Genomic DNA, 24,530 nt, shown 5'->3' with positions numbered 1-24,530 from the left:
CCTGTAATCCCAACACTTTGGGAGGCCAAGGTGGGTGGATCACTTGAGGCCAGGAGTTCAAGACCAGCCTGGCCAACATGGTGAACCCCCGACTCTACTAAAAATACAAAAAATTAGCTGGGTGTGGTGGCAGGTGCCTGTAATCCCAGCTACTCCGGAAGCTGAGGTAGGAGAAGTACTTGAACCCAGGAGGCAGAGGTTGCAGTGAGCAGAGATCGCGCCACTGCATTCCAGCCTGGGAGACAGAGTGCAAGTGACTCTGTCTCAAATAAATAAGTAAATAAATAAATAAATGTATATATATGGTTTATTTTATAATTCTATTTGTACTTATTTATTTAAAAGTATTATTCTGACAAATGGTTCTTGGCACAAAAGAACTGTATTGCCAGGCACAGTGGCTGACACCTGTAATCCTAGCACTTTGAGAGGCTGAAGCGTGTAGTTTGCTTGACCTCAGGTGTTCAAGATGAGTCTGGGCAACCTGTCTCTACCCAAAAAAAAAAAAAAAAAAAAAAGGCCAGGCATAGTGGTGCACGCTTGTAGTCCCAGCTACTTGAGAGGCTGAGGTGGGAGGATCGCTAGAGCTTGGGAAGTCAAGACTGCAGTGAGCCGCGATTGCACCTCTGTACTCCAGACTGGGTGACAGAGTGAGACCCTGTCTAAAAAAAAAAAAAAAAAAAAAGAACTGCTATACTAGAAATGTCACAGAATTGGCAACCGTCTTCCTTGCTTAGCTTCTAAATGCAAAAATGCAACTACAGACACAAAATAGGAGTAAACTAATTTTCCCTCATAAGCTATTTTTCCTTTTTTTTTTTAAACAAGGTAAAATTGGTCACAGAATGCATTCAGAAACAGGTTCTTTATCAAAAAATGACATTTATGATTATATAAATTTGTCTAGTTTAAATAGTATGAATTATAAATTACACCTAGTGTTTTAAAAGAAAAGTAACTATTAAATGTTATTAAGAAAGTTGGTATGGATATGCAAACAGTACATATCTAGGCTTTTGATCAGTTTCATGTGTCTTTATTTTTGATGGACTCTTCTGAGTTTTTAATATTCATCTTAAGTTATAGAATCCAGAACTAGCATAGGACATACATGAAAATGCTAAATGTAATAGGAGAATGTGGATCATAGTTACTTTGATGTCTCAGGAGTACACTGAATCTTTAAGTAGACTGCATACCTTTTTAATAGTAACACTACAGCAGACTTTCAGTGTGCTGTTACAAATCAAAAATGTAAGGTGACTTATGAGGCAGCAAAGTATGATGGCAAGGGCTTTGGAGTGGGCAATGGGAAATGTGCATTCCAGGTTTGCCAATAGCAACAGATGTCACTTTCAACATGTCAACAAGTCCCCCAGGATTTCAGTTATCTGAAAAAGGATGATCTTAAATACTTCAAAATTTGCCATAATCCTATTAAAATGGTACTTTTACATTCAAAATGCTTGTTTATAGCAGAGTTCCTTACTTTGCATAGGTAATACTCAAATCCATTAGAAACGTATATCTAATTGTGTCCATCGTAGGGACTATGATATCTTGAATCTTGATTTGTTTATCTCCTAAATTAGTATTTTTAATTAATTCATTCCAATGGACCCAGCGACCTTTGTTTTTCAACTACAAGAAAATATAAGTAAGGTATTAAAACCATGTACTTGCTGTATCTGAAAGGCTCTTTTCAACACTTATACTATTAAATTAGCTTTTAAAAACTTTAGTCGTCCCCCTTTTAATGAAATATTATATTCATATAAAAGAACACATATAGCATATTTTAAGTCATAAGCAGATTAATAAAATAAGCATTCACGAAAACACCACTCAATTTAAAAAATACATATTTTTTCAATTTTCCTTTTTAATAACCTGAAAAACATAATATAACTTTTATCATCACATACTCAACATATCTAACATTTCAGATACTTTTGCCTTTATGTCTCCTTAACACTCCAATATTCCCCAAATGCCTTCAAGATGTCCTTCTGCATACATCAAGTATTTATTTGAAAGCCACTCTAATGTACCTCAAATCACAATTTCCTGGATTTTAGCTTTACCTTTGATATTTTAAAATAAATGGGCAATAATCTAACTAAAAATAAAATATCACATAAAACCACTGTATTTGTTTCTCTAACATTATTCTCTTTGGCATTTTGATCCAGACTGAAACAACCAGGATATATATCAGCATAGCTGTATTAATTGTTATGATACCGAAATTCTTCTGAATCACTGGCTAAATAACTGCTGTCCTGACACCTCTGAGTGCCTCCCAATCTTCACTCCACCCCCAGCCATTATCTTCTTTTCCAGGTTGTTTTGACCCCTCCCTGGAGACCCCCAGCCCTTCCACTATTAAGTAAAAAAACTTTTAATACCTGCCAAAGTAGCCCCCTAGGACCCTATTTCAGAGCTGTGGCTGGAATCTCAAAATCTTTTCCTATTTTTGAGCAAATTGTACATGTATATGTTTGAATTATGGTAACTGTAAGTTTGGGTGAATGTTTCTTTAGGAATTCATATTTGTATTTTTTTAAGTTTTAGCTTTTATTTTTATCAACATCATATATGTACAGATTTTACAGTCAAAAGATGTACAAGGTTAAGAAAAACAGCATTTCCCTACTGTCACTTTCCCCTTCCTAGAGACCTTTACCTTCTCTAAGCTGGATAGTTTGGTATTTATTTTCGATTCTTAAAGAATATTCTTGTGTTACCACCTCTTTTTCACTTTTATTGACTTCCTGCTATGGCTAATGAGGATGAAACTCTCCTTCTGGCCATATTCTTAAAATTCTATGTTAGCATGGTTTTGGGGAAAGGGTCCTGCACTATCAGTCAGGAGAACTTGTGTCAAGTTCTGGCTCTGCTAGTCACTAACTTTTTTAGGTTTACTTCCTTATCATAAAACTTGAGATTTAGATGAAATTACAACTAATGCTCTATCTAGATCTTATGGGGAATGAAATAAAATTTGTATGAATCAAGTAATTATTCAAATACTTGCTGTTTAAAAAATGCTTTGGGGACTTATTTAATAAAATTGAAAAATAAATTTAATTTAAATATGAAATTATAAAAATATTATTAAAGCAAATTTATTTATATAGCCAACAAGTTATGGGAGGTGAAACTAAAAAGAAGGGGGCTTAAAAAGCTCACCACAGGAGTCAAAATAACTCTAGGATGGAAACCCAGGAGCTTTGTCTGCTGATCCAAGCCTTTGTGTTTTATCTTACCATACCAAGCTTTTTACGTCATACCTCATACATGTAGTCATAGACCAGGCCTTTTTCATCAAATGGGCATTCCCATTTACCCACAGAATCTGGCACTGGGTTTTCCTCATCTTTCCCCAGTATGATTAATCGTATGAAAGCATCAAAAACATGACGGCCATCTGTATCACAACTTCCTCCAATCGACCAAATCAAAGAGAATATAAAGCAAGCCTGTTGGTGGAGAAAAATGTTAACTTATAGCAATTATTTTAAAAGGCATTTTAGAAGAAAAGTAACCAAAATTCAATATATTAGGATGTGCTCAACCTACTTGAACAAGGTCATAAATGTAAATAAAGTGGAATGGAGCACTGCTAAGCCACATAATCATTTCTCTGGCAATTTTTATCAAAATACATGTCTTTCTTTCTTTTTTTTTTTGAGACAGGGTCTCACTCTGGTTGCCCAGGCTGGAGAACAGGGGCACCATCTCAACTCACTGCAACCTCATCCTCCCCAGTTCAGGTGATTCTTGTGTCTCAGCCTCCCAAGTAGCTGGGACTACAGACATACACCACAAAGCCTGACTAATTTTTTGTTTTTGTTCTTTAAGTAGAGATGGGGTTTTGCTATGTTACTCAGGCTGGTCTTGAACTCTTAGACTCGGCAATCCACCCGCCTCAGCCTCCTAGAGTGCTAAGATTACAGGCATAAGTTACCATGCCTGGCTCAATATCTATAAAAAAAATTTTTTTTTTTTTTCTATTTTGAGATGAAGTCTCACTCTCTCACCCAAGCTGGAGTGCAGTGGTGCGATCTCAGCTCACTGCAACCTCTGCTTCCCAGGTTCAAGCTATTCTCCTACCTCAGCCTCCCAAGTAGCTGGGACTACAGGTGCCCACGACCATGGGGTTTCACCATGTTAGCGAGGATGGTCTCGATCTCCTAACCTTGTGATCCACCCACCTCGGCCTCCCAAAGTGCTGGGATTACAGGCGTGAGACACCGCGCCCAGCCTCTATCAAAATTTTAAATGCCCATACTGGCGGGGTACAGTGGTTCACACCTGTAAACCCAGAGCTTTGGAAGGCCAAGGTAGAAGGATTGCTTGAGACCAGGAATTTGAGACCAGCCTGGGGAACATAGTAAGACCCCATCTCTACAAAATATTTTTAAACATAAAAATAAATAAATAAAATGTCCTTCCCAAATAACCTAGGAATTTCTCTTGTGGGAGTTTATACTCAAATATATTTCCACCTGTGAAAATGATACATGTACAAGAATATTCACTGCAGCACTATTTGAAATAGCAAAAGATCAAAAGCAACCCAAATTGTTCTTCAATAATGGTCTGCTTAATTGGATTCTAATACACTGAAATACACGCAGCTGTTAAAAAAGAAGGTCACTCTATAAGCACTAATATGAAAATGACATATTACAATGGAGAAATGATGCAAATCACTACATAATGTATGCTAGTGTATTTTAAAATGTATACATGTAAAAGAGTGTGTGCATAAAATACTTCTAGAATTCTATATAGGGCACTGGTAATATTAGCTGCCTTCAGTGTGGCTGGGGGACTGCTATGGAAAAGTGGGGAAAACCCACTTTTGCCTTTTGAATTGTACTCTAGGTACATGCCTTATCTAGTCCAAAACTAAATATATATTCAGAGAAAAATTTCACCTAGGTATCAATCTATATAACTCTATTGAAGTGATTCTGAACCACTTAAAACATTTAGGTTTTAGGTTTACCAACAGAATAAAATGTTCAGGAAAAATGAAACTTGAAGGTTATATAGGTAAACTATTCCCGTGATACTTTTATAAACGGTAACACTGATAGATATGGAAGAAAGCTAAAACACTAGTTTTGGGATTACAGGCATGAGCCACATCACCTGGCCTACTCCTGGTCTTTCATAGCTAGCTTTTATGCTGTCTACATGCTGGTTTAACATTAATTAATTAATAAAATTAATTCACCTAATGTCCAAATTTGTTTAATATTACATCATCTCATTGTTGATAAAATTGTAATCTTTCATAAATAATAGGATAGTTGGCCGGGCGTGGTGGCTCACGCCTGTAATCCTGGCACTTTGGGAGACAAAGGTGGGCAGATCACCTGAGGTCAGGAGTTGGAAACCAGCCTGGCCAACATGGTGAAACCCCATCTCTACTAAAGATAAAAAAAATTAGCTCGGCTTGGTGGCATGCGCCTGTAATTCCAGCTTACTCAGGAGGCTGGGGCAGGAGAATCGCTTGAACTCAGGAGGCAGAGGATGCAGTGAGCCGAGATCACACCACTGCACTCCAGCCTGGGCAACAGGGCAAGATTCCGTCTCAAACAACGAAACAACAAAAACAAACAAACAGGATAGTTGCCGGGCGCAGTGGCTCACACTAGTAATACCAGCTTTGGGAGGCCAAGGCAGTTGGATCACAAGGTCAGGAGTTCAAGACCAGCCTGGCCAAGATGGTGAAACTCCGTGTCTTCTAAAAATACAAAAATTAGCCAGGCACGGTGGCAGGCATCTGTAATCTCAGCTACTTGGGAGGCTGAGGCAGGAGAACCACTTGAACCTTGGGGAGAAGGGTGGAGGTTACAGTGAGCTAAGATCACACCACTGCATTCCAGCCTGGGTGACAGAGTGAGATTCTGCTGTCTCAAAAAAAAAAAAAAAAAAAGGATAGGTTTGGTTCCTTCTGACATTTTAATTTCTTTACAGTGCTTTTTAATATCAGAATACCAGGTGTCAGGGCAACTTTAGTGTATCAAGCTATTCTTTTAATACTCACCAAAAAAAACAGCTTTGGATCTTATCATGTTTTTCTCAATAGAAACATCATGTACCAGAAGCATAATTTATTCTGTAATTTAAAACTACATAAAGTATAAAACCAACCATAATCCAAACACGAATGTGCTTGCTAGTAGGATCATTTTCTACCACATTACAAAGTAGCACTTCAAAGAGGCGTGTGAGAGATACAACCACATTGCTATTGCTGGTAGGAATCAGTTCCTGCAAGGTGAAAATAAGATAACTTTAATTTTCATCTTATTTAGAAAATAAGAAGATAAACATTTTATTTTTAAAAACTGATAAAGGCATACATGGTTTTAATAAGGTTTTTTTTTTTTTTTTTTTTTTTTTTAGATGGGGTCTCACTCTGTTGCCCAGGCTAGATAGAGTACAGTGGTGTGATCACAGCTCATTGCAGCCTCAACCTCCTAGACTCAGGCAATCCTCCTGCCTCAGCCTCCCAAAGTGCTGGGATGACAGGCATGAGCCACCACACCTAGCCTCATAAGGTCTTTATAATATTTACACTTAAAAACTTTAAGTAGGCATGATAAAACATTTCTCAAATATTTTAGTTTCCCATATTACATTACACAATTATACATAACTGTACAATTGCACATAACACATTCTAAATTCTCTGATAAATGAAAACTAGCTACTGTAAGAGAATAAACAATGTTCTAAGGATAGCAGAAATGAAGTCTCTAAGAGCCATTCATTCATTTATTTATTCAACAAACATTTATGAAAAACACACTATACCTATGTGGCAAGCTAGGAGATATGGAAATAAAAGACAGAATCCCTAAAAATGGGTGATATTAAAATTAAATAGACAAAAATAATATAATAATGATATGACAGAAAAAGTCTCAGGGTAGGAGGCGGCTACTAGAGTGCTTGGGATAAACAATTGGAGGAGTACAAAAAGAGGAAAACGGGAGAGAGATACATCAAGGAGGGCTTCCTGGAGGAAGTAATAATAGCTGAGCCGAATTTAGAAGGAAAATGTAAGTTTGCCAGGTGAACAAGGGAAGGATATTCAAGGCAGGGGAATGTATATAAAGAAATGGAGATGTGAGCAGACACAGATTATGAAGGGGATTCTGTAGGTTATGAAAATAGGTTATGAAGGAGGAATGCCCCAAAAATAGGCTTGAGAAATAGACAAGAGTCAGATCCTAAAAGGTTTTTATATGCTGTTTTCAGGACTTAATTACAAGAGGAAGAGAGTTCCAACAGAGGATTTTAAATAAAGGAATAGACAGAAAGGATTTGTGTTTTGGAAACTTCATTCTGTAGCAGGATGTAGACTGGACCAGAGCAGCTCTGTTGTATTGATTCAGGTAGGAAGTGATGGTGGTCAGAACTGGGATACTATAACGGGAAGGGTGGGGCGAGGAGGTGGCTGCAGAAACATGGATGGAAAGAAGACAGGTATAAACATTATCAAGAAGGGAAAATCAATAGATCCTGGGGCCTGGGCCAAGTGGCTCACGCCTGTAATTCCAGCACTTTGGGAGGCTGAGGTTGGCAGAATGCTTCAGGCCAGGAGTTCAAGACCAGCCTGGCCAACTCAGCAAAACCTCATCTCTACAAAAAAAAAAAAAAAAAAAATTAGCCAGGTGTGGTGGTGTGCACCTGTAATTGCGCCTGTAATCCCAGTTATCTGGGAGGCTCAGGCACAAGAATCACTTGAATCTGAAAGGTGGAGGAAAGGTGGAGTGCCACTGCACTCCAGCCTGGGAGACAAAGACTGTATCTCAAAAACAAAAGTGGCTCACACCTGTAATCCCAGCACTTTGGGAGGCCAAGGCGGGTGGATCACGAGGTCAGGCGATCGAGATCATCCTGGCTAACACGGTGAAACCCCGTCTCTACTAAAAATACAAAAAATTAGCCGGGCATGGTGGCGGACACCTGTAGTCCCACCTATTCGGGAGGCTGAGGCAGGAGAATGGCCTGAACCCGGGAGGCGGAGCTTGCAGTGAGCTGAGATCGCGCCACTGCACTCCAGTCTAGGTGACAGAGCGAGACTCTGTCTCAAAAAAAAAAAAAAAAAAAAAGTCTGGGGACTGACTGTATGAGAATGAACTATGAGAAGAAAATCCATTACTCATTACGTGGAAAGGTGGAGACTATTTTGTATTATTTACAACATATAGCATTAGAGCTTTAAAACTGCAAGGGACTTTGTCTATTTTCTCTATGAAGACACTATACAGACTCTTCATAAAGTGGAATTGTTCATTTTTTTCTTTTAAATGGCACTTTTTTCTATCCCTAAAACAACATTTTATGATAAAACCGAGTATCTCTTTTCCCCTCTCTATATCAATGTATTTATTTACATGTAAGAAGCTAATATGTGTGTGTGTGTGTAGGTGATGGTGGTAGTGGTTGAACAATGGTCCCCAAAAAGATATTTCCATGTTCTAATCTGAGGAACCTATAAATGTGATCTTATATGGAAAAAGGTCTCCGAAGAAGCAATTAAGTTAAAAATCTCAGGAGGAAGACATCATTCTGGATTATCTGGTGGGTGCTACATCTAAGTCTTTATAAGTGTCACATGGAGAAGAGACATGTGGAGTAGAAAGCCATGTGAAGATTGGCCAGGTGCAATTGCTCATGCCTGTAATCCCAGAATTTTGGGAGGCTGAGGTGGGTGGATCAACTGAAGTCAGGAGTTCAAGACCAGCCTAGCCAACATGGAGAAATCCTGTCTCTACTAAAAATATAAAAAAATTAGCTGGGTGTGGTGGCACGTGCCTGTAATCCCAGTTACTCGGGAGGCTGAGGCAGGAGAACTGCTTCAACTGGGAGACAGAGGTTGCGGTGAGCCAAGATCGCGCCACTGCACTCCAGCCTGTGTGACAGAGCAAGACTCTGTCTCAAAAATAAATAAATAAAATTTAAAAAGAAAAGAAAAAAGAAGGCCATGTGAATATAGAAGAAGAGGTTGCAGTTATGTAACCACAAGCAAAGGAACACTTGAGGTTACCAGAATCTGGATGAGGTAAGGAAAGAGTCTCCCTTAGAGCTTCTGAGGAAGTATAGCCCTACAAACATCCTGATTTCGGACTTCCGGTCTCCAGAACTGTGAGAGAGTCAATTTCTGGTTTTGGGGTGTTTTCTGGGTTTTGGGGGTTTTTTTTGAGACGGAGTCTCGCTCTGTTGCCCAAGCTGGAGTGCAGTGGCGTGATCCTGGCTCACTGCAACCTCCATCTCCTGGCTTCCAGTGATTCTCCTGCCTCAGCCTCCTGAGTAGCTGGGATTACAGGCATGCACCACCACGCCTGGTTAATTTTTATATCTTTAGTAGAGACAGGGTTTCACCATATTGGCCAGACTAGTCTCAAACTCCTGACTTCAAGTGATCTGCCCATCCTGGCTTCCCAAAGTGTGCTGGGATTATAGGAGTGAGCCACTGTGTCTGTAGCTTTAGCCATCAAGTTTGTGGCAATTTGTTATGACAGCCCTGGGAAGCTAATACAATATGTAAAGTTTTCTCATAAAATACTAAATATTAAATAACTCATAAACTCACTAAATATACAAGTGAGTTTTTAGAGGCACATATTTAAAATAATTTGAAATACAAAAAGTAATTAGAATTTGTAAAGCTTCAGACACTATGGTTGTATACAAATAGTTTAGCGGGAATAAATTCAACCCCTGAGTTATTCGGCTATAACTTGAGCAATATAAAATCAACAGTGGATAGTAAATGCATAAAGACAAACTGGCTTTAGTTATTCATTCTACCAACCACTGTGACTTTAGACTTAGTCAAGTTGAATGGAAACAAAGAAACTTGAATAGGTCAGAGAAGTATAGGATTACCTTGCATTTTTTCTTACGCTGCTTTAAAGAGGGTGGTATTAACCAGGCAAAAAGTCCTTTCAGAAGAGCTTGATGTTCTGGTTCACACAGAGGTCCTTTCAGTGAATTCAACCAAGAAGACACAAGCGGTTCCCATCCTAACTGTGAGGGCTCCAAATAAATCATACCACAACGGCTTACAGTGGCAGGCTAGGGAAAAAAGACACAATTTTCTTTTGGCACAGTTGCTTTTATACCAGTGGCACCTGGCAATTATCAACTACTTCTTAGGATGACTTATGAGATCCTTCATAATCTAGCTCCCATCTGCCTCACAGAGCTTCACACAGTCTAGACGTTCCCCATACAGAAAACTATTTGCAGTTCAGTTCCCCAGACATGTAAAGGCTCCATATCTTTAAACATTATCTTGATTTGGAAACGCCTAGGATTTCCAAATCCAATCTCCCTGGAGAAATCTTACATCTTCCTCGAAATCAGACCAAACACTCAGTTACCTTCCATGGTGCTCCTCTATCCATCCTCCTCACAGATGCTCACTCCTCTCCACACTTTTTTTTTGTTTTTTTGAAACGGAGTTTTGCTCTTGTTGCCCAGGCTGAAGTGCAATGGCGCAATCTCAGCTCACTGCAACCTCCGCCTCCTGGGTTCAAGCGATTCTCCTGCCACAGCCTCAGGAGTAGCTGGGATTACAGGTATGCACCACCACGCCTGGCTAATTTTGTGTTTTTAGTAGAGACGGGGTTTCTCCATGTTGGTCAGGCTGGTCTTGAACTTCCCACCTCAGGTGATCTGCCCAAAGTGCTGGGATTACAGGCGTGAGCCACCGTGCCCAGCCATCCTCTTCACACTCTTAAAGCACTAACATGTAGCTGTGTATTGGGATTATTTATTAACATGCTTCTCATTCTCCCTAAACAAGTATAAACTGTGTCTTATTCATCTTTGTATTCCCAGTGCCTAACCCATTTTCTGACATATAATAAAAAATACTTATTGGCTAAATTAAAGAATGAAGACATGAACAAACTGCTATTGTATTAAATTATGAACTTACAGACGCCTGGGAAAGGTCCATTGTTTCAAAGATGAGGCTCATTTGGGGGGACATCTGAATGATTTCTCCACTCATAAGGCAAAGCTAAAGGCAATTATTTTTCAAACATTTATTTTTTTAAATTTCAAGCTTCTCAGATAACAATTTATACTATGTATAAGATAAAGTAGCTCCTGTGATATAATGGACTAAGAATTAGAATGGAAGCCAGAAAATCTTAATTCTAGGTCTAGCCCTGTTAATTATTACTGTTAAGCAAATACTTAACATCTCCGAGTCTCAGTCTCTTCATCTATAGAACAGGGATAACATCTCTCTTGTATAACTGTGGGGAGGGGGACTATAAGACAAAGTCCAAAACCTATAAAATCCTATACAAATATCAGCTATTAAGAAAATTAAGTGAAATACTCCTGAATTTATAAAGTGACCATAGACCTTTTTATTAAATTAAAAAACAGAAAATAGAGAATAGCATGAGTACTCATATACCCAGCTCCTAGATTTAATCAATGTTAAGATTTTGCCATACTGCCATTGCCCTTTTAAAAAAACATTTTAAAGAGCATTATAGACATCATGGCATTTCACATCCAAGTGCCAATGTCTCCAAAAAATAAGTATATTTTCTATGTAATCACAATAACATTATCACACCTAACAAAATTAATAATTCTTTATTATCATCTAATACTCAGTCAATATTCAAATTTCCTCAGTTGAAAGCAAAATTCAATCCAAGACTATGCCTTGAGTTTTTTATGTCTCCTTGGTCTCTCTTAATCTAAAACATTTCTTCTTTTATCAAACATGTCAAAAACTAAATTTATCCACTGCTTCCTTTCCCTCGAATTTCTATCTTGTCTATTATTAAAGCCATCCTATCTCCTCAATCTGGCTGCACCTTTGGAATTATCATTAACTTTTAATAGTATTAATAATTATTATTAACTTGATACCTAAATTAACTTATTACTAAGTCTTTTAAATTCTTCTACATTTAGTTTTCAGTGCTTCCTTTCTGCTTTTACAATCATCACTTTTAGTTCCAGTTTTGCCCCTATCTAATCACATGTCAACAATGAGAAATTTAACATTTGTGGATTCTGTTTCTTAGCTGTAAAATAAATGAATGATCTAGAGGTGGATTGTCCAATATGGTAGCTGCTAGCCATATATGGCTATTTATATTTAATTTTAACCAAAACTAAATAAAATTTAAAATTCAGTTCTTCAACTGCACTAAGCCACACTTCAAATGCTCAGTAGCCACATGTGGCTAGTGGCTACCTTCTCAGAGAACGCAGATAGTTGCAGTATTGTAAAAAGTTCTACTGGACGTACTCGTCTAGAATACTTTCAATCTTTGACCAGATTATTTCAGCAGACATCCTCCTAACTCTCCACAAATTTGAAAGGTAGGGTCAGCATTCTCCTCACTGCCCTGTGTTGTTTCCCAACTACTTCTATTCCACCCCAGTTACAACCCTTGACAACCCCTGCTTTTTTCCTGCCACTCAACAGCACCCAATGATTCCCTCCTCAATAGCTAAAGTCCTCGGAACTTGGCCTAATCTCTTTCTCTACTATAACTCTGGCCTGATCTGGTGTTTATAAAGACTGAGAATCTCAACACAGCAGCCCATCAGATTCTTGACCACCTTGCTCCACTCCAGCTGTCCACTTTATGTATCTGGGACCTTCTCTCCAGAAATACTACACAATTCTGAAATATTAAATTCAAGTATCTCAGTCTCTGCCCACAGCCTCCAATCCATCCAGTTATTTCATTCATTGTCTCCTACTATACTTGCTCATTTTCACAAGATTTTTCACATCCCTGATGTTTTCACTTCTTTCATTAGGCAGCTTCTGTCCTGTGGTCTCGTGCTTCTACCATTCTCATGTCAATATCTTTAAAGTCTTACTATATTTCCAGGCCTGCAATATTACCTACGCCTAAGCTGCTTAGACTGGCAGAAAGTATCTCACAAAGGCAGACCTTGGTACTACTAATAATAACTTATGGTCTTCTACTCAATCAGGCTCTCAGTGCTAGCCAGAAATCCTTCTATGTTTTCCTAGATAGCTCTCTTTCCCATCTTCCACAATGGCTAATTTAAATCTCTTCCTTTATCCTCAATTTTGCAAAGAACCAAGGCCCATCACTTCACGAAGAAAAGAGAAATCATCAGAAGGATTTGCCTTCAAATTTCCACGATCAAATCTATACACTCCCCTATAACTGTCTTTTCATAATTCCTTCTCATGCAGTAAGAGACAATCCATCCACTTGGCTCTGAACCCTTAGACTTCACTCTACAATTAGAATAACCTTCCTGCTTCTTCATTTACTTTCCACCCTCAGCTCAACCAATATCACTGAATGAATGAAAGAAGGAATGTGAATGACTAATCACCTATGACAAAGTACTTCAGTATATCTTTTTTTTTTTTTTTTTTTTTTTTTTGAGACGGAGTCTCACTCTGTCGCCCAGGCTGGAGTGCAGTGGTGTGATCTCGGTTCACTGCAACCTCTGCCCCTGGGTTCAAGTGATTCTCCTGCCTCAGCCTCCTGAGTAGCTGGGATTATAGGCACGCGCCACCACACCCAGCTAATTTTTTTTTTTTTTTTTTTTGTATTTTAGTAGAGACAGGGTTTCACCATGTTGCTCAGGTTGGTCTCGAACTCCTGACCTCAAATGATCCACCTGCCTTAGCCTCCCAAAGTGCTGGGATAACAGGCGTGAGTCACCAAGCCCGGCCTTGAATATATCTTTAAATGCTAATTAAATGAGTTTGCTTATTTAGTAGGGCAGTCATTTCATGTAAGTACGGAAATAATTTGTGATATATTCACACACTAGGATACAAATATAGACATAAAAGAAATAAGTTAACAAAACTGAACTACAACAATATGAACATCACACATACATTGATTTAAAAAAAACACTAACGAGTATGATTCCAATACATGAAGTTCAAGAGCTGGCAAAACTAATTCATCATAGAAGTCAGAAGAGTGATTATCTCTGGAGGAAGATAAACAAACTAGGAAGGAACATGAGTGAAACTTGTAGGATATAGGAAATTTCATGTGTCATTTTTTGGGTGACGATTATGTGAGTGTACAAACACATTTAGAAAATCATAGAATCTACACTTGAAATTGGTATACATATTATACCTTATATATGTTGTCTTTCAATTAAAATAAATATTAGAATACTTTCACTTTCTAGTTCTTTTGTATGTCTCATAGCGCCTAAGGTGATATACTATATATAAACACTGAAGCATTCCATGTTTTCAAAAGGAATTAGGCTTTTGTTATTTCATCCTAAAATATTAAAGTTCTATAAGAAACCATAAGACTGAAGTCTCTTAACAACTTATTCTCACCCTAGATTACTATGTCTTCTGGCTAACACAGTAATTTTAATATGCTATACTTTCATTCTATAAAAAAAATTAAGCCAAGGACTTACTATAGCACAGTTTTCATTGAAAAGAGAATTTATAAACCTACTCAACTTGCTGCATCCTTTATTTTAAATAGAGTCCTAGTTGATTAATTGTTGAACATATAAAATTGCTTAATCATGGCTGAATCTGCTTCTCTTTTGATCATGATTTACCTTTTTATTATCATCCAATACTGTGTTCATGCTCTCTATCCACAAAGTGTCAATAGGACCATCAAATACAACCCATTTCCGGTCAGATGTTTCTGATAAGGCAAATTCTCTAAAAGTGTTAGCCACAATACCATCAGTCCACTGAGGGGAAAAAAAGAATTAGAAAGCTTGACTCATAAAATTGGATTTAGGAGTGAAACTATGAAAATACTTCACATTTCTTGTTTTAACACGCACTTCCCATAAGAGAGTTGGGAATACTTATATTTAGTTTACCTCATGAGACACTGGGTCAAACTGTCCAAAAAGTTGGCCCATAGTAATAGATTTGGGGTTTACAGTTCTATAAATGACCTTTTCTTCCTCTCCATAGCCATGTTCATTCATTAAACTTAGCGTATCCGCCAGCACATGCAGAACTTTTGTCTTAGCAGCAAAAGGCTCTCCTACTAACATAAATCTATGAAGGAAAAGAAATAATTATACAATAAGAGTCTTTAAAAAGTTAAATAATTTATATCAGTATATAAAACTTTACCCTGTGATAATTACTACTTATAATTTTTGAAAGCATATGAATTTTTCTCAGACATGAAGAAAACATATTTAATTTCTGAACTGGCTGACTCTAAATCAAATTCTTCACTCTAATATTTTCTCCAAAAGGGAATGTAATAAAGAATCTTCAAATGGCAATGAAAACTTAATATCTGTGTACTCTTAAAAAAAACAAACCTGAAGCCCCCTAAGGAGTGAAATGGGAAAGATTTATATTCCCAAAGTCTTCATTTGCCATAAAACTGTTAGTGTTCTTTACCAACTACTTCTGGATCTCCTCCCTCCTGGCACATATAGGATTTCTGGCCCTCTTGTGGAAAGACTAGGTAACTAGTTCTAACCAGTGAGTAATAAATGGAAATGAAGGGCATTACTTCCAAGCGGGGATAGGTAATTGCCAGCTAGAGACCTCACAGAGCTCCCTTTTCCCTCTAGCATGGCTGTGACCCACAATGTTGAGGTGGTGCTTACTCTAACAGCCTGGGCCCTGAGTGGTCATAATGAGCAAGGCTGCCCTCGTAACCTACTGTGTATAAATGAGAAATAAATCTTTGTTTTTTAAATCACTAACATTTGGGTGTTGACAGTTCTTACAGAATATCCTCGCCCATCCTTAATAACAGAAATTGGTACCTAAAAGCGGGGAGGGTGTTCTTGCCATAATAATAATAATTTAAAAAAACCTACTGTGGCATTGGCTTAAAGGCCAGGTTATGAGTGACAAATTAACTGTTATCAGAACCTAAGATATGGACAATTATTGTTATGCAATGAATGATGAAACATTTGGTAAATGTATTCCTTGAGATTACCTGGAAGATAGCTAATTACCTAAGGAAATTAGAATTTCAGGTGAAAAAGATAGTAAACAGAATGTTATTAGTATATAATGGCAGGTACTAGTTTCATTTAAAAAAGAACTATAACAAAGAAATGAGCCCAGAAAAAAAACATGGCCAGTTTGCAAGCAGGAGTGAAAAAGGGAGTCCAGAAATTCAGGGACTTCTAGAATTGAATGTATCAAGTTATTCTCATTCGCAATTGGTAAAAGATAAAATTAAGAAAATCTTTAAACAAAAATCTATTAAAACTCAGTTTGGCATCAAGGATCAAATCAAGGGTAGGGTTGTTGTATCATATTATTAAAACCCATGAAGAATTAATATGGGCCAGGTGGCTCATGCCTGTAATCTCAGCACTGGGAGGCCAAAGTGGGTGGATGACTTGAGGTCAGGAGTTCAAGACCAGCTTGGCCAACACGACAAAACCCTGCCTTTACTAAAACTACCAAAATTAGCTGGGTGTGATGGCATGCCCCTGTAGTCCCAGCTACTCAGGAGGTTGAGGCAAGAGAATCACTTGAACCCAGGAGGTGGAAGTTGCAGTGAGCCAAGATCTTGCCACTGTACTCCAGCCTGGGTGATACACCAAGACTCTGCCTCAAAAAAAAAAAAAAAAGAATATAATTCCCAGTAATCATTATTTCAGGAGGATAAAATGATTCATGAAAAACAGACTAAGATTATGGCTCCCTCCATAAAGCCTGATAAGGTCAAGGATACTTCAAGGAAATTTTAAAAGGTATGGCTTAATAAGGGCAGTAGTTACGGATATAGGAATGTAGAGCTGCCTAGAATCAAATAGATAAAAAGCTGATTGTCTTCGAGGGAGTTTACTGACCAAAAAAACTGTGAGTCTAGTCTAAAACACATGTGAATGTTCAAGACTTAAATAATCCTTGGGAACTAGGTGTGGTGGTGCGCACCTGTAGTCCCAGCTACTCAGGAGGCTCAGGAGGGAGGATCGCTTGAGCCCTGGAGTTTGAGACCATCCTGGGCAATATCAACAGACTACATCTCAAAAATACATAATAAATAATTTTTAAAATGATCCTTGGGTATTGGATGCATAAGGGTTGATTGTACTATTCCCTCTATTTTTGTATTTGTTTAAAAATTTACATAATGTTTTTGTAACCCTACCTTTAAAAAAATTTGTGACCATTGAGATCCCAACTTTCTACAGGCAGGAAGCAGGCTGAAAACATTTCTCAGCTCCCAAGAGCAGTGTTTTCTCTATTGCCTACTTCACATGTGCCCAGAGAAGAAAATGGAAATGGAAAGATCTCTCAGAAGGTTAAACTAAGGCCCATGAAGAATTAAACTGGAAAGTCCCTCCCAGGTAGCAAAAATCAAGCATAAGCAGATCCAGATTTTAAGAAAGGTGGCTCTCTAAGTAAATTTAAATATACATATATATATACACACACACACACACAAAACTTTACTTATATAACATATATAACTTTTACTTATATAATTATAAATACGAAATGTCCATAGCCACTTTAATGACACCCTGTATAATAAATCACATATACAAAATGCTTATGGCTCCTTGGATGAGGCCCTACAAGTGAGAGGTCCTGAAGTTTAAACTCTGTTAGTTTTACAATCAATCCATCTCTAGAACTGGGACCCTCACGTGACCAGCTGGATTTCAGAATTGTCACAGAACGTGTTGGCTGTGTCTTCTAGTCTTTGATTTCTGAATGAGAGTGTTTGCTCTGGTAATCCTGTTCTGGTAAGCCCACTATTGTGCACTGGGTTTGTGGAGAAAAGATAACTTGTCTTTCTAGGTTGTAGGTCTCTGGATCAAGAGGAACAGCTTCCAGATATGATACAAAGGCTATCATGCATTGTCACCTAGGGATGCTGAACTTTGAGTCTGGTTCATTTATTGATTAGAACTTTTAGGTGCCTCCCTGGGAAGGGAAGAGTATGTTTTTATGCAAATGGTGGTGTTTATTAGTGCTAGCTCACTGAATGAGCACTTCTTACCAACCCTTTTTGGACATGTAGTATGAGAAATAAACCTTTGCCTTTTAAGCCACTGAGAGGCTGGGGGTGGGCGGGGGTTGCTCTCAAGCTCACCTAATCAGTTTGCCAAGTCTTTGGTTCATGGATTTTAGTTGTTTTAACAGTTTAATCAAGAAATAACATCTAACTATAGCAATATATAATCTTACCCATGTCTAACAATCATCATTTCATATGTTTGAATTATTTTTTCAAGAAAAAATTTAACAGGCTGAAGATTATGTACATTGCAGGCTTCATGAGCACATTCTAAAAATTCCTGGAAAAAAAAAAAGTAATGCGTTTCTACCACACAATATTATAAATCATGTCATACCTGTCTTACAAGTGTAGATTTTAAATTTACTAGTAAAAAATCTTAATTGTTTATTATTTCTTAAAACTTTATTATTTTTTTAAATCAAGAGGAGAAACGTATAGACTCAAAACACTTTTAATATATTAGTCTTCCCTATTATAAGTTATGAATGATCATAGCTTCATAGCACTGGGTGTATGCTGCATGAAAACAACTCCTTTTAATAGTGTTTCCCAGAATTTCACTTTTGGTTAGGATATAGAAAGACATGCCAGACAATCCTTCACACTGTAGTAACCAGAAATAAACAAGTAAGTTTTTAAAATTATAAAAAATTTAAACACATAGAAGTACTTTGTATGCAAATAAATATAAAAGAACTCAGTTTCAGAAAGGGATGATGAGCCTTTCCTAGGTAAGCACAAAGCAACAGCTGTTTTCACCCCAGGGACATTTTCTAAGTCTGGACATGGTAGATACTGGATTGGGCCTGCTATAGACAGAAGGACATAGCCAAAGAAAGAAGAAACCAATAGAGATTTTAATGGTTGTGTGGGCTTATGTGATATGTTTGAATTTGGAGGAGCCCAAATGCCAAGCTGGTTCTCCCCACTATCCATGCTTTTGCTCAGCATGTAGTGACACAAGAGACCAAGGGCTCAGCTGGAAAGACACACAGAGAGATGTCTTTAGTTTCAGAATGCTTAGATCCCAAAATCCTACTACAGGGAAGGGCCAATCATATGGCAGGACAATTCTTACTCTGAAGACATTTGAAACCAGAAGTAAACTACAGCTCAATAATGCTGTAACAAAACTCTGACTTAGGTCAACTCTCAATTGGACTGATTAGCAATGCAACCTAGCTACCTGAAATAGGGGGAAAAAACCATGATTTTTCTGCAGGAAAATTATACCACCTGGCCAGGTGCGGTGGCTCACATCTGTAATCCCAGCACTTTGGGAGGCCAAGGTGGGCAGATCACCTGAGGTCAGGAGTTCATGACCAGCCTGCCCAAGATGGCAAAACCCTGTCTCTACTAAACATACAAAAAATTATCCGGGCATGGTGGCGGGTGCCTGTAATCCCAGCTACTCAGTAGGCTGAGGCAGGAGAATCGCTTAAACCCAGAAGGTGGAGCTTGCAGTGAGTCAAGACTACGCCACTGTACTCCAGCTTGGGCAACAAGAGCGAAACTCCGTCTCAAAAAAACAAAAAACAACAAACAAACAAACAAAACACCTTAGCCTGTATAATTATGTTATACACAATGTTTAACATACAATCAAAACTTAAAGTTGGAAGTGCTAGCCAGAACAATCAGGCAAGAGAAAGAAATAAAAGGCATCCAAATAGAAAAAGAAGTCAAACTATCTGTCTTCTCTGACAATATGATTCTATGCCTAGAAAACCCTAAGACTCTGCCAAGAGGCTCCTGAAACTGATAAATGACTTTGGTAAAGTTTCAGGAACAAAACCAATATACAAAAATCAGTAGCATTTCCACACACCAATAGCATTCAAGCTGAAAGTCAAATCAAGAATGCAATCCGGCCGGGTGTGGTGGCTCATGTCTGTAATCACAGCACTTTGGGAGGCCAAGGCAGGTGGATCATTTGAGGTCAGAAGTTCGAGACCAGCCTGGCCAACATGGTGAAACCCCATCTCTATTAAAAATACAAAATTAGCTGGGCGGTAGTGGCATGCACCTGTAATCCCAGCTACTCGGGAGGCTGCAGTAAGCAGAGGTTGCACCACTGCACTCCAGTCTGGGCAACAGAGACTCTTTATCAGAAAAAAAAACAAAAAAGGAAAGCAACTCCATTTACAATAGACATACACACACACATACATGCACACACCCTAGGAATATGTCTAACCAAAGAGGTGAAGATCTCTACAAGGAGGACTACAAAACACTGCTGAAAGAAATCACAGATGACACAAATGGAAAAACATCCCATGCTCATGGATTGGAAGAATCAATATTGTTAAAATGGCCATACTGCCCAATGCAATCTACGGATTCATTGCTATTCCTATCAAGCTACCATGATTAGTTTTCACAGAACTATAAAAAAATTATTCTAAAATTCAGATGGAACCCAAAAAGAGCCTGAATAGCCAAAGCAATTCTAAGCAAAAAGAACAAAGCCAGAGGAATCACCTTACCCAACTTCAAACTATAAGATTACAGCAACTAAAACTGTATGCTACTGGTACAAAAAGAGTGACACAGACCAATAGAATGACTAGAGAACCCAGAAATAAAGCTGCACACCTACAACCACCTGATCTTCAACAAAGTGGACAAAAGCAATGGAGAAAAGACTCCCTATTCAATCGATAGTGCTAAGATGGCTTTCTAGCCACATATAGAAGAATTATTGGATCCCTACCTTTCACCATATACAAAAATTAATATGGATTGAAAAGTTAAGATCTCAAACTATAAGAATCCTAGAAGAAAACCTAGGAATCACCATTCTGGACATTGGCCTTGGGAAGGGATTTATGACTAAGTCCTCAAAAGCAATTGCTACAAAAACAAAAATTGACAAGTGGGACCTATTTAAACTAGAGAGCTTCTGCATGGCAAAATAAACTATCAACAGAAAAAACATACAACCTACAGAATGGGAGAAAATACTCACAAATTATGCATCCAGCAAAGGTCTAATATCCAGAATTGATAAGAACTTAAACAATTGAACAGGGGGAAAAAAACATTTAAAAATGGGCAAAAGATATGAACAGACGCTTCTCAAAAGACATGCAAGCAGCCAACAAATGTATGAAAAAATGTTCAACACCACGAACCGTTAGAGAAATGCAAATCAAAAGTACAATGAGATACTATCTCATACCAGTCAGAATGGCTATTACTAAAAAGTTAAGAACAACAGATGCTGGCAAGGCTGCAGAGAAAAGGGAATGCTCATATGTTATTTGCAGGAATGCAAATTAGTTCAGCCACCATGGAAAGCAGTTTAGAGATTTCTCAAAACACTAAAACAGAACTACTGTTTGATCCAGCAATCCCATTGCTGGGTATATATCCAAAAGAAAATAAATTGTTCTACCAAAGAGACACATGCATGCATTATGTTTACCACAGCACTATTCACAACAGCAAAGACATGGAATCAACCTAGGTGCCCATCAACAGTAGAATGAATAAAGCAAATGTACATATATACCATGGAATACTATGCAGCCATAAAAAAGAACAAAATCATGTCCTTTGCAGCAACATGGATACAGCTGGAGGTCACTCTCCTAAGCAAATTCACACAGGAACAGGAAACCAAATACTGCATGTTCTTACTTATAAGTGGTAGGCAAACATTGGGTACTCATGAACATAATAATGGCAACAACAGACACTGGGGACTACTAAGGGGAAGAGAGAGGGAGGGGAACAAGGGCTGAAAAACTAACTATTGGGTACTATGCTCAGTACCTGCATGATGGGATCAATAATACCTCAAACTTCAGCATCATGATTATGCCCATGAAACAAACCTGGGCATGTACCCCTTGAATTTAAAAGTTGAAATTCCTTTAAAAATAAATAAATAAATAGGCCTGGAGCAGTGGCTTAAGACTGTAATCCCAGCACTTTGGAAGGCCAAAGTGAGTGGATGGCTTGAGCCTAGGAGTTCAAGACCAGCCTGGGTAACATCACAAGACCTTCTCTCTACTAAAAATACAAAAAATTAGCCAGGTGTGGTGGTACATGCCTGTAGTCCCAGCTACTCAGAAGGCTGATGTAGGAGGATTGCTTGAGCCCAGGAGTTGGAGGCCGCAGTGAGCCGTGATTGCACTGCTGTACTCCAGCCTGGGTAACAGAGCAAGACCCTGACTCCAAATAGTCACTTCATAACAGAACCAAAAAAATAACAAAGTCATGAGAAGTAGCTGATGACCAAGAGAAAAAACAAACAAAACAAACTTATAGATGACCCAGATGTCATAATTAACAGATAATAATTTGACAATACATTTACAAAGTATAAAAAAGAATAGATTATAAGATAGAAAAAATAGAGGAAAAAATATAGAATTTTAGCAGAAAAAAGGAATCTCTAAAAAGAACCAATTGGACACACTAGAACTAAAAAAATCAAAATATGTGAAATTAAGAATTCATTGAATGGGCTTATCAGCAAACTGGACAAAGCCAAAGAAAGAACCACTAACCTTGAAGATAGGTCAATTAGTAAGTATTCAAACTAAAGTACAGAGACAAAGTAATGAAAAAAAAAAGAAAAAAAAAAAGAGCCATGAGAGACACATGAAACTATATAAAATGGTCTAATATACATGTCACTGAAGTTCTGGAAGGAGAAAGGAGAAAAAAATAGGACATAAAAAGATAATTACTGAAAATTTTCTGGCCGAGTACAGTGGCTCATGCCTGTAATCACAACTCTTTAGGAGACCAAGCCAGGAAGACTGCTTGAGCCCAGAGCTTGATACCAACCTGGGCAACAAAGTGAGACCTTGTCTCTATGAAAAATAAAATAATTAGCTGGGTGTGGTGGCACGCACCTGTAGTCCCAGCTACTTGGGAGGCTGAGGTGGGAGAATTTCTTAAACCTAGGAGGTTGACAATGCAGTGAGCTTTGATCATGCCACTGCACTCCAGCCTGGGTGAAAGTGAGACCTTGTCTCAAAAAAAAGAAAAGAAAATTTTCTGACAAAACACATCAACACACAGATTCAAGGAGTATAGCAAATCCTAGGCAATAAAGTACAAAACAAAACTTGGTACATAGTCAAACTGCTCAAAACCAAAAAAAAAAAAAAAAAAGAATATTAAAACAACCAGAGGAGCATAAATAAGAAAAATGCCGAACTTCTAAGCACAACACTGAATGGCAGAAGTCAATGAAGTAACATCTTTAAATGCTGGGGGCGGGGCAGGCTGGGGAGGAGATGTCTTGACAATCTAGAATTCTATACCCGTGAAAATATTCTTCAAAAATAAAGATTAAATAAAGACATTTCAGACAGACGAAAGGTGAGAGAATTTGTTTCCAGAAGACTCACATACACACAAATACTACAGGATGTTTTTTAGGTTAAAGATAAAAGACCCCAAATGAAAACATCTATCTGCTGGAAAGAATAAAAGCACTAGAAAAGAGTAAAAGGCTTTTTTTTTTTCCCCCAAATACTAATACTTAAAGCAGAAAACAACAACAATGTATTGTGGTGTTTACAAAATATATAGAAGTAAAATGTATGACAACAATAGCATAATGGGCAGGAGTAAGTGGATAATGAAACTATACCATTTAAAGTGCTTATATTTTTTGTTAACTGGTAAAATACTAACTGTAAAGTTGTAATAAGCCAAGGATATATACTGCAATCTGTGGAGTGACCACCAAGGTAAAACTATAAAGCCAATAGAGAAGATAAAATGGAGTGACAAACAGTTTTTGAAACCTAAAAGTCAGTAAAATAAATATAGAACACATTAAAAAGCAAGAAGGCAATTTAGCACTATTTTTCCAACTGGAATCTATGGATTCATTGCTGTATTCATAAGAGTGTATAAGAGTTCTTCAAGAAAATATTAAAATTTTGTGTTTTCATTCTGGTGTTTAAAAATCATACTAGCACATCCTGAATCATCTTGATCGTCACCTTAACCTGCCATAAAATGCATATTAGTATTTGAGCATAAGAATTTAAAAAACAGACGAAAAAATAAAGATGACTTTAAGTTAAGTGATGTCTTAATGATTTGACAGCTCAAACAAAAAGATGTTGCAGTCCTATCAGTAAAGAGAAGATGTGGAAGAATTGAATCATCACTTGGCAAAAGGTGGTTTATGAATGCTGAACTCAAGAGAATCTTCACTGTATATTTCACAATAGAAATTCCCGTAAAGTGATAAATTAGTTTCAACCACATATCACCTATTTCATTGTGTTAAATTGAATTTGAGATTGTTTTGTTTGTAATGTTATTTTATTATTTCTAGTTTAAGATGGAGTCTTGCTCTGTCACCCAGACTGGAATATAATGGTGCGATCTCGGCTTACTGCAACCTCCGCCTCCCAGGTTCAAGCAATTCTCCTGTCTCAGCCTTCCAAGAAGCTGGGACTACAGGCATGCACCACCATGCCCAGCTAATTTTTGTATTTTTAGTAGAGACAG

General features: G+C 37.8%; 1 protein-coding gene across 1 annotated transcript in view; it reads right to left on the bottom strand.

The window, feature by feature from the left end:
* DNAH12 (dynein, axonemal, heavy chain 12) overlaps positions 1-24,530 on the bottom strand; it is a 261,319-nt gene that overhangs the window by 119,498 nt on the left and 117,291 nt on the right. The window contains exons 29-37 of the mRNA XM_011998427.1: positions 18,206-18,315; positions 14,896-15,079; positions 14,620-14,760; positions 10,979-11,062; positions 9,922-10,110; positions 9,626-9,753; positions 7,316-7,452; positions 3,294-3,505; positions 1,490-1,641 (exon numbers count right to left, since the gene is read on the bottom strand). Of these exons, the coding sequence (XP_011853817.1) occupies positions 1,490-1,641; positions 3,294-3,505; positions 7,316-7,452; positions 9,626-9,753; positions 9,922-10,110; positions 10,979-11,062; positions 14,620-14,760; positions 14,896-15,079; positions 18,206-18,315 (1,337 nt within the window). The remainder of the gene's footprint in view (positions 1-1,489; positions 1,642-3,293; positions 3,506-7,315; positions 7,453-9,625; positions 9,754-9,921; positions 10,111-10,978; positions 11,063-14,619; positions 14,761-14,895; positions 15,080-18,205; positions 18,316-24,530) is intronic.

This window comes from Mandrillus leucophaeus, unplaced genomic scaffold (genome assembly GCF_000951045.1).
Source record: "Mandrillus leucophaeus isolate KB7577 unplaced genomic scaffold, Mleu.le_1.0 Scaffold57, whole genome shotgun sequence".
In the NCBI taxonomy this organism is placed as follows: Eukaryota; Metazoa; Chordata; class Mammalia; order Primates; family Cercopithecidae; genus Mandrillus; species Mandrillus leucophaeus.
This window is presented reverse-complemented; position numbering and strand designations above follow the sequence as displayed.